This window comes from Cucurbita maxima, unplaced genomic scaffold (assembly GCF_002738345.1).
Source record: "Cucurbita maxima cultivar Rimu unplaced genomic scaffold, Cmax_1.0 Cma_Scf00012, whole genome shotgun sequence".
NCBI lineage: Eukaryota > Viridiplantae > Streptophyta > Magnoliopsida > Cucurbitales > Cucurbitaceae > Cucurbita > Cucurbita maxima.
The window spans coordinates 24,403-35,377 of record NW_019272028.1 but is presented as its reverse complement, the minus strand read 5'-3'; the positions used below and the strand labels follow the sequence as shown (position 1 = coordinate 35,377).

The 10,975-nt window shown below is 35.7% G+C and overlaps 1 protein-coding gene across 2 annotated transcripts in view; it reads right to left on the bottom strand.

The window, feature by feature from the left end:
• The window catches only part of LOC111487429 (suppressor of mec-8 and unc-52 protein homolog 1), a 19,427-nt gene that overhangs the window by 5,988 nt on the left and 2,464 nt on the right, over positions 1–10,975 (bottom strand). For both annotated transcript variants that reach the window (XM_023134826.1, XM_023134825.1), the window contains exons 3-10: positions 10,190–10,342; positions 6,575–6,623; positions 5,810–5,893; positions 5,180–5,283; positions 2,817–2,903; positions 2,692–2,745; positions 2,437–2,532; positions 261–388 (exon numbers count right to left, since the gene is read on the bottom strand). In XM_023134826.1, coding sequence (XP_022990594.1) covers positions 261–388; positions 2,437–2,532; positions 2,692–2,745; positions 2,817–2,903; positions 5,180–5,283; positions 5,810–5,893; positions 6,575–6,623; positions 10,190–10,342 — 755 coding nt within the window. The remainder of the gene's footprint in view (positions 1–260; positions 389–2,436; positions 2,533–2,691; positions 2,746–2,816; positions 2,904–5,179; positions 5,284–5,809; positions 5,894–6,574; positions 6,624–10,189; positions 10,343–10,975) is intronic.

Sequence of the window (10,975 nt, the reverse complement as noted above, 5' to 3'; positions counted from 1 at the left end):
AAAAAAAAAAAAAAAAAAAAAAAAAAAAAAAAAAAAAAAAAAAAAAAAAAAAAAAAAAAAAAAAAGAGGAAGAAGTCTGGCCCATCCAAGAATTAACTTGGGGAAAGAAAGTAAAGATGAGGTTTTTTTATGAAAAAAAAAAACCAAAAACTTATCACATAATACCATGATTGTCATTGGCATATACCATAATATAATAATGTCCACTTGAGCAAACATGGAAAATATTCTCCTAGCAACAATCAAGATCTCAAACCAACCTTGCTGTGGTGTCAAAAGATGTACTCAATAACTGGGTTCCATCACGAGAGAAAACAACACTCGTAACTCCCTGAGAATGAGCACGTTCAAGACGCCTCAAGCACTGACCAGTCCTTATACGCCATACCTAAAACACAACAAATATATGGATCTAGAATGATTGAAGTAACAGAATATTGTCACAATGATAACCAACAACTTCCTAAGGTATCAAAGACAAATGAAGAATATTGTCACAATGATAACCAACAACTTCCTAAGGTATCAAGGACAAATGAACAAAGATAAACGCATCTTATCAAAGACACAATCAAATAGTACAAATTAATGTTAGTCCCACTATGTCTAACTTGGATTACTGCATCTCTGCCTCATTGTATGAATAATATTTTACCTTTTTTAGATTATTAAAAAGAAAAGAAAATATGTATTCAATCAAAACAATAGTGGAGGGGCCAGGGATAAGGAATGTCCAAGTAAGGGCTCCAACGTGAGGCTTTAAAATGGACCAAATCACAGCAGCATTGTGATTACTTCCAAGTCTGCTCTTATTTCAACTCTAAGGTACCGGCATAGGACTTCACTACTGTTACAACATAGGATTTTAGCTTTTGCCTTCAACAGGCTCCACGGATCCTCAAATATTGGATACTATTCTTACAAGCTCATGACATTGTGGATTCAAGTCGTCAGTAAACAGAAATCTACTATAACCAAGTCTTCAGACAGAATAATAAGCTGAAGGCCTTAAAGGTAGCAAGGTCAAATTATCTTCATAGTGTTTCCAGAAATAATCTTCGCATCTTTGGCAGTAATTCAAAATTAAGATTGATGATAAAGAACGTGATAGGACTCAAACAGCTAGAATGATATTCAAATATAAAAGAGAACTCTAAGTATCCAAGATATTTGAAACCCTTCTCTCTTGAGTATACACACTCTAGCCTAAATCAGTAAACAATTGTTGCCTTCATCCTTTCCCACTCTCTCTATATATAACAAACCCATAACAACTTCCCAAGCTAATTACTAATGTGCCGTTCAAATCAGAACGATGCTTTCCTATCACATTTACTTATTGACAGTGAGTAATGCTTTGCCTCTGGTCGCTTCTCCTTCCCTTGTGGGAATAAAACAGATATCTTTATTTATGTGCTAGTCTACCGAGTAGTGAAGCATTGATAATCATCATAACTTGGTTGAATTTTCAATTAGTTGATTATGATAGATCTCCTAATATTTTGATCATTCCTTTTCTGGCTTCTTCTTCCATATCAATTTCATCTATGTTAGAATGCTTCATCCCATGGTTCCAATCATTCATTAAACATTTATTCCTTCTCATTAGATGTGGATTTCTGAAAAATTCAAGTTCCTTCTACATTTTTTGGCTACTTCGAAATTCCAGAATGCCCAACTTGATCTCCCAATTTGGCCCTATCCTTGCTTTTCAGCTATATAAGTGCTAAACTAAATCACTAACAACTGCTTTTTCTAAATGGATTTACCATGCTTTAATATCAAACAGGAACCAATTTGATATCTATATTGGAATGAAGGAAATATTACAAAAGACGGCGAAGAAATCTAAAAGTCTTCCACTATTCTCCCCAATTCTACGATACTTAGAAAACTACACTAGGTATTAGTTTCCTCCCCAATATGGAAACTAAAAAAGTTATCTTCGTCAATCGACCTTCTGTACTAACCATGTCATGTAAATGCATCCATTTTACAATAGCAAGGAATTGGCTATTCCTTTTAGACATGAGTTTTTCCACATATTCACAAACTTGTAAAACTCAAAACCATAAACTAACAAAACTCCAATTTGAACAAACTTTGAGTTCAAGGAAAAATCACTGGCTATTTAATCTCTAATTTAAGTACAAGGAAAAGTAAATTAAATTAGAAAGAAAATAGCCAGTTATTTTCTGTTTGTAAAATGGATAAATTTTATCCTCCATAGAATAGGACCCAAGACCGAGTAGACAGAAAGTTGATGAAAAAAATTCTCTGGAAAATTAAGCCTGATACATAATGAAGTTATAAAGATAATCTTTAATCTAGCAGCACATTTAAATGACGTGATAAAGACAGATAATTGATGAGCAAAAGAAACAAACATAGAAGTGATTACAGTGACATCCTACTAAAGATGAACTCAGAACTCACTTTGATTTTCCCATCTTGTGAACCAGAAGCGATCATCTCTGAGTCTCTGCTAAAATCAACACAAAGGACCGGATCATCATGCATCATAAAAGTTTCCTGTAAACCCACTTGCATATTAAAATATGCACCAAAAAGAAACTTAGAAAGAAAAAAGAATACGTATGCAGGTAATGCTTTTCAGGATATAAAAACTAAGTGAACTTACATATGAAAAGACATGACAATGCAACAGAGGACAAAAGAAAGCATACTTACATCAGCCTGGTACTGAAGATCCTTCTTCAGTTTCCCACTTATATAATCCCAGACCTGTATGCAAACATAAGTTAAAGAAACTTCGTGGACAATTCTCTGACCCCCATCCATCTCTATGGCTATACCTCAATAAATCCATCTACAGAGCAAGAAACAAGAAACTGCCCATCTGGTGAGAACCGAGCACATTCTGCATGACTTTTTGAACCGAACTGCATCAAAATTAATTTGAACATGACTAAATTGGACAGGAGAGATCCAAAGAACCGATCCTAATCAAGTAAAGAAAAAAGAAAACTACAAAAAGAATAAACATCTTGTCATTCCTCTTGTTTGTTCCTACATATTCCAGATAAATTCTTCATCTTTCATTGAGAAAAAATGGAAGTATACAAGAGGTCAGGACTCACAACTCACAAAAGAAAATAAAGAAGGGCCTATAAAAACATCAGCCCAATGGAGTCAGACGAGGACAAGTCTAGAGTTACAACCATACTAAAAAGAGAAGTGTCATGATGCAACCAAGAAGGACGGTGCATCATCTAACACACTAACACACTAACACACTAAGAAGAGTGGACAAGTTAAGGTAGAAGCAAGAAAAGAAGCAATAGTGTACTCAAGGGTGACAGAGACAAGCTTAGTAGGGGAAGGTGAGGCCTCAGGCCATATCCTCGAAAGTTAGAATTCCATAGTGAAATTCAACTAGTGGCTTGCAGTTAAGTTCAAGTAGATGAAAGATGTAAGCTCGTCAAATTTGGAGTTAATCGAACACCAAACAAATGCCCCACATTGGCATATGATCCCTCGCCATTTTGATATGCATGGTGCCAAATCAATTATGCCAAAATGTACGGTAGAAGGAGCCATGGTTTTGGCTCTCCACCACCCCTAGACCTCAAGACCTAAGTGAGTCACTTCATGGCACTAGAATGTGTCATGGCATGGATGAGTATCACAAGACGAGTGTCTTGGGCATCTTCGGTTGGGAATGAGTTTTCAAGGACAGAGTCGAGTGGCACGGGTGTGCTGACATTTCACTCCTACTCTTGAGTCAGAGATTGTGGTATAATAGGATTGGACTTCAGCATGGTGTGCAACAATGACTCAGGATGGACAAGTTTATGCCTCAATAATGCTCGGATGGATGTATGTCTGGAGGGTCCAAAATATGAAGTTGACTAATAGGTTGGTTCATGGTAAACGTACCCGAGTGAGCTACAAAAGTAGATACATCTAATGCTCGATGTGGCATCATGAAGCATCAGTGGACCCAATAGTTCCCATTGGCATGGTATTGACTCAAGTTGTACCGATAAGTGCTCAAATCACCCAGCATGTCCTAATAAAGCAACCTGTTTTGACCCAATGATGGGTTTGAATCATCTTGAGAAATCTCAAATCGATGTAGAAGCATGAGGTTCATATTATTGAAAAATAAGATGGTGAAATGAGATGCAATATTGCGTTTGAAAGACCTTGGGCTAGAGTAGAAGCAACATTGAGCCTTAGGAGTTGGTCTATGGGGCGTAGATAAATGGTTTTTATTCACATACTAGCGTTAAAAACGTTTTAATTTTTTTTTTTTTTAAGTTTAAAGATATTAATGTACTTCTAAAATTTCATGAGTATTTTTGAAACATGGTACTAACGGTTTCATCCACATAGTAATGGTAAGAGCATTTTTTGACGTTTTAAATAGTTTAGAGGTGTTTTTGAAGTTTTAAAAAAAATTAAGGGTATCAATGAAACTTTTGAAAGTTCTAAGTGTATTTTTGAAACAATTTTGAAAATCCAAGGGTATTTGAAACAAAGTACTAATGGATTCAATCCATAATTAACGCTAAAGTGTTTTTGAACTTCTTTGAAAATGTAAGGGTATTTTTGAAACTTCGGAGAGTTCATAGGTATTTTGCTAGACAAAGTACAAAGTTTACGAGCCCAAATCAAGCGAAAAATTCAACTCAAGAGCAATGAAAATGCTCATATAAATAAAAGAGAACTGAAAGAACAAGAGATGTCTTCTCTCTTTTTTACCTCCTTTAGTCATTTCCTTTTCCTCCATTCCTTTCCTATCCGTCTTACTAATGCACGAAGAAATGTTTAAGAGAGCACTGAAGCACCAGGAACTTGGTTTTGTGTGGGCTCAAGGGCGTTAAAAGAAGTTGTGAACAAGTGTTTGGAAGTTACGGTCTGGGTAGTATTCAAGTTAAGGAGTTATTTGGCAGTTTTATTCCGTTTTCTTATGCGGGTCCCTAGAATGTTTGGGTTATATGGGACTTTCTCTTTGAATGCTCATGATAGATAAACTCAGGTTTCTATCCAATTGCGCATCAATGACTTTCCTATGTCTCTTCCTGAAAAGACGTGGCCGAGAGAGTGTACCACAGGGCTTCTTGTCTTAAAAATAATAATAGTAGTGGTGGTAATTAATAAAAAATCATGCAACATGGAACATCCAAACAAGTATCTGATTAACTCTTCTCACCTTTATTGTGTGAGAAAGAGTAGTTGGAAAAACATCCTCCACATCTTGTTTCATAGCAGCAGTTCCACGAAATAAGTCAAACTGTGTTCCTGGAGGAAGTAAACCTGAAAGTAGAATAAATCACTAATCATAGAGATACTTCATCACCGTACATATGAAAACATGTATAAAAACCAATTGAACAGTTATCCTCTAATGTATTAGTCACATTAATGGGGAAAAAAACATTTAATAGTTTATGATTTCCACAATATGTATTCCAATATTTGTGATAAAACATTGATGTTAACATTTACACTAGATGTCCATTCGAGGATATATAATTGGATATCTCCAAATATTCTTCTATCATGGTCTTTAATTATTGGGTAAGCTGAGGTTTCAATTATACAACACCAAATAGCGTGACTTTCCCCATCCTCTCATGGAACCTAGTATAAAAGTATCTCCCACAATGTTCTCACAATCTTTTCCATTTTTTGGGTAAGCTAAGGCTGCAATTACATAACGTCAAAATAGCCAGATTTTTTCCCATCTTTTCATGGAACCTTTTTTAAGGAAAAACTGAGCTTTCATGGAACCTAGCAAAATGATTATTAACGTATAAGGTATAACAGAACTTCAAATTACCTTGATGCTGTTGCCATTTTAGAGCCTGGCCAATTAGAGCCATCAATCGAGAAGGTGCAACCACAGTAACTTCAGCTGCTAGGGCTGTAAAATACAAATAGGAACATAACCAACACGAAATCAACAACAGGAACACAAGTTCATGTGTAAGAACAACCAAAAACAATGTAAGAACTTAACAAACATACAACAATTTAAAATAGATAACATATCCAAATTTTAACCATTTTTCCTGATACAAAATATGAAACCCTGTTCCTTAGATCAGTCTCATGTTTTAAAAATGAAACTTTGGTTGAGCCCTTGATGAAAAACCTATCCTAGAGAAGAAGAAAAAAGGTTACAAGAACAGCTAACATCTTTAAAATCTAATAAAAGACTGAGTGGCACAGTTTACTAGAAAATACTAAAGACTCAACGGGGAAAATCCCAAATAGTCTTACCAAGAAGCCCCACAACGGTTACATGTTTAATACCACCAGACGTCACCATTCTTCTATTTTTTTTAAGTGATTCAATGAAGTCCCAGTTTTTGTGAGTTATTTCCCATTTAACTTCTTAATTTTGCAAAAATAAATGGTTCTTTCTGTATATATATTAGACAAACAAGGGCCATGAAGATTTGATTGAGTAAAACTATTATTATCCATGTGTAATCAAATTTTACTTTACCAATAACTAAGTGAAATTATTGAATTCTCGAGCATGATAAGAAATTAAGGACATACAGAGGATGAGGAAATGAAACATAGATGAGTTGAAAACCTTGGGCAATTTGCGCTCGGCGTTTCTCTTTTGTTGAATCTTGATAAGCCTGTCATAATAACTTATTAAACATCTTAGGAATAAAATATACCATCTCATTTATATGAAAAATATATACATATATACATGAGTGTAGACTTAGAGCATAGCTTCTAACTACCTAGCACCCTTTAGTAAATAGGAAAAGATATTCAGGATTAACACTCAATAATGCATTTAACGCATTTGAGTGGACCCATGCAGAACAAATTTGCATGAGTTAAATTAGCTTGGACACTATTCCAGGTCCAGATGGTTTGACGCCAATTTCAAACATTTTGCTGGAAAGAAATAGGAGTATTTTTAGAAATGTGGAGAGCATTTGGGAGAAAGGAGTAGGTTTAGTTCTTGGCTAAGTTCAGTGCCTCCACAACCACAGGGTGATATTGAGAAGCAGCTGCTTGAGATCTTTCAGTTGGATCAACAAGCACCATTGCTTTATGAACCTTTTACAATTATCGGTTTACCTGCAGTTGGTGGTGTTACACCTGGAATTTTAAGAAAATAAATAAAAGACATTTTTTCAAAAAAAATAAAACTGAATGGCACACACGCAAGTTAGAGAAGATGATCGTACAGTCAACGGTTAGTTTCTCAACCTTCTCCTTAACAAATTTGAAACTAGTCATTTTCACCGGTCTTATTCTTTTGACTTGATTTAGAGCATATTGAGGAATTTTGAGGAATTTTGAGAAATTTGAATATCCTTGAAGACCCAAAACAAGCTCGGAAGTCTACATTCAAGTACATAACCATATGGAGCAAGTTTCTAAGAAATACTAGTAGGAGTCGATTTGGATTGAGGGCAATGATCTAGTAGTATTATACTCAGGAGTCTAGTTCAATCTAGTTTCTTGAGAATTGTGCTTAGATGATGTGAATAGTTTACCACTCAATTATATTTACCGTCGTATAGCTTCTACATGCATGATCTTGTGAACTAGGAAAGAAAATAAGACTTATATGTTTCCTGCTGAGGTTGGATTATTATCACTTAATAAGCATGATGAGCATGTTGTATGTCTTTATTCATTGTTATGCATTGATTTAGGGTTTGGATAGCCCATTATTGCGTAGTTATAAGTTGGACTAATTGCTATGTGCCATAAAATTTTAATTATGGTTTCCATAGACTATGAGTTATTGTTTCACGTATTTTGGTCCTAGCACCTAGTCATGAATTCCATAGCCTCCTTGGGTTGACTAGGTACCTTGTAGGGACGGATAGGGCGCAACCCCTATTCGTGAACTAACCAACAGAAGTTAGGGTCTACTTGTTACACATGGCTTAGTTGTCACCCATAGAGGATATTAGTAGTCCTAGAGAGTATACTATTGCAGTTCATATCGATGGTGCCTAGTGGGGAGAGCCATGACCTTTTTACTGATTTAGCCTATGTGGCGTAGTAACAGGTAGTTTACTGTTCTAGCCTAAAAAGGCAAAATAACAAGTAGTTATTGTTCCCAAGACAGGTAGTTACTATTCCTAAGATAGGTGGTTTTATTGTTCTAACCCGATGAGGGTACATGAGCAAGTAGTTTATTGTCCCAGCCTGGAAAATGCATAACGACAGGTAGTTTTACTGTTTTAATCCAATGAGGGTACATGAGCAGGGAGTTACTGTTCTATCCAAGAATAGGCACAGTGACAGGTAGTTTATTGATCTTAGGATCAAGAAGATGTTGCCCGACACCATTAGGGAGAATCCACTTATTAGAGCTCAGTAGGTAGATACGTATGGAGTACCATCACTGTTTAGAGCAAAAAGGGCTCCTCCATATCGACGAGTATTACCTTAGGGCCCTCCCATGGGCCACAATGACTCAAGGCGCTCCTCGCGCAAGACTGATGAAGGACCTAGACATGTGTGAAACCTAGAACCAAAAGAAAATAGAATACTCTAAGTTGTGAACCTGAGAGGGATTGAGTACCCCTTAAAGGAGGTAGCTGAGGATAGTTGTACAGTGACCTACCAAGTTTGGTATTGCTGTTTAGCTCCCGTTTGGGTGATTGTTAAAAAAACCAGTTATGAGCACATAGCTTTAGCTTTCGTATATAGGATTAAGTCCAACAAGAGCCTACAAGTTACTTACGGAGTATTTTATACTCATCCCATGTTATTCTATTTTTTCAGATTGAGTGTAGACCACCGTTGATGACGAAGCGGGCGGAGCCGTGCACCTACAAGAGGTGCCCTTTAGATCGAGTTGTCTTCTTTTGCCATTTTATTATTATTTTAAATGCTATTTCTCAAAACTTATGTATTTTTAGTAAACCGTTTTGATTTGACTTCGCGGATATTACCTTTAAAATATTTTTATGTCTTTTGAATGCATATTTAATATTAAAATCCTTGTGTCTCCCGTTTTACAAAAGAAACTTTTGCCGCCCTTTTTACCCTTGAGTATACGTGGCGACCTGTGATTCGAGGTATCGAAAGTCGGGTCGTTACAAGTGGTCTTTTGGCTAAAAACTATGGATATAGGCATATTGCCTTTGCCAACCAAATCCTCCAAGAAGACTCAATCCTTGAGGAAGCATCACAAAGGACTCCGAGAATAAATCGAGCTTACATCTTCTATCAATTATGATAAACCATCCTCTTCTATCACAACTGGTGGGTCAAATCTTATTTGATTATTATTTCATGAATGTAAAAGGTTTGGGATCAAGGGAGAAAAAGAGCTCTTATTAAAAAGCTCTGTATCATCAAACAAAATCCCTCCATTGTCTTTCTCCAAGAAACTAAATTGGCCATGGTAGATAAACTTCTCTTATGGCTGGGGAAAAATCTAATTTAAGCAGAAATTGAAGAATGTGCTTCGCTTATGCATCATATTTCCCACATTCAGTTCACAAGACCTACCAACATTATTTTTTTGAAGCTGGGAATGAATGGAAACTTCTCTGCATGATCTCTCAACAAAGATAATAAATAAATAACCATCCCATCTTTATTTTATTCATCTGGACAGGTCACTAACCAAAGAAGAAGGTGAAATTCATCCTTTGAGAGCTTAGCCACAAAGCTATAAACACATGAAATAAACTCCAACATGGGATGTCGGGAATGAAAATTTCTCCTCATTGGTGTCATTTGCAAGAATCATTCGACATCGCAAAGCCATTCTTTTGTAACTTGTAAATGTGCAACAAGATTTTGGGGAATTTTCTTTTTCTACTTTGATTGGTCAACAGCACTCCAATTGACCCACCACTCCTCCCCTATGTTTTTATGGGACATCCCTTCGAGGAAAAGAAACTTATCTAGAAGCATTTTGAGAGGGCTTTTATTTGGCTTACTCGCATGAAAGGAACCAAAAAAATATTAAAAGATAAGGAGCTCCATTTTGATAGGATTTTTCATGCTATAATCTTTTTGGTTGTTACTTGGTGTAAATGCTCTCCTCTTTTCTATTACGAATTGGAGAGTCTTTTTGTAACTCCTATGGAACGTGGTTGCCTCCATCTTTTGAAATTCATACAACAATCAATTTGTTTCTTGTAAAAAAAAAAAAGAATGAATAATAACCTGCATTTCAAAAGGTAGGTTCAGTTAAATGACCAATTCTTACCTCGTTTGGGTCAAAGTATGTTCGGACTAAGAGATGCTCAAGTCGCAAGTATCTTTCAGGTTGCTCCTGCTTCATTACACCCATCACTTGTGTCTGCCTAAGAATAGCACGAGCAGTATCCAACTCACGAAGCTCAATCATCTCTAATACAATCTGGAAAAAGAATTACAAGAAGGCAGTAACAAGTCATGAAGTGGATCAAGATTCTCATACCTCAAGAATTTCTCAAGCGAAGTGCAATCAGACATTAAACATACAGAATAAACTGTTCCAACCAAAGTTCATAGGGTTTATGACTCTTCCCGGAAATCTTGTGTATTAGAAGGTTGTGAGCCAGAGGAAGGAAGGCCAGTTACTATGATCTCAAAATATAGAATTTGAGATTTCAGTCTTTCTTAACTTGTTTACTTACTGGGTGGTACTCTTTCCTCCGACACCTATTTCTCTTAATTTAATTTTAAACATTTTTCCCATTAATGATTTTCATGTCTCAAATCATGGAGGAAGAAACTATAAGATGGACAGCATACAAGGAAAATAAACTTCCATTGTGAAAATGTATTCTGGGGGGGATGTTTTCTACAATATTCCTGGCGTGTTGAGGCAATGAAGATAAGCTGTCCAAACAAAGATTTTAATATTTTGGATATTTCCCTTTCTAGATTTCCAAGGAAAGGTTTTCTTAGTAGAACTTCTACAGCCTTCATTTGATAATGGAATAGATAATGTACCAGAAAAAAAAAAAAAAAAAAAAAAAAAAAAAAAAAAAAAAAAAAAAAAAAAAAA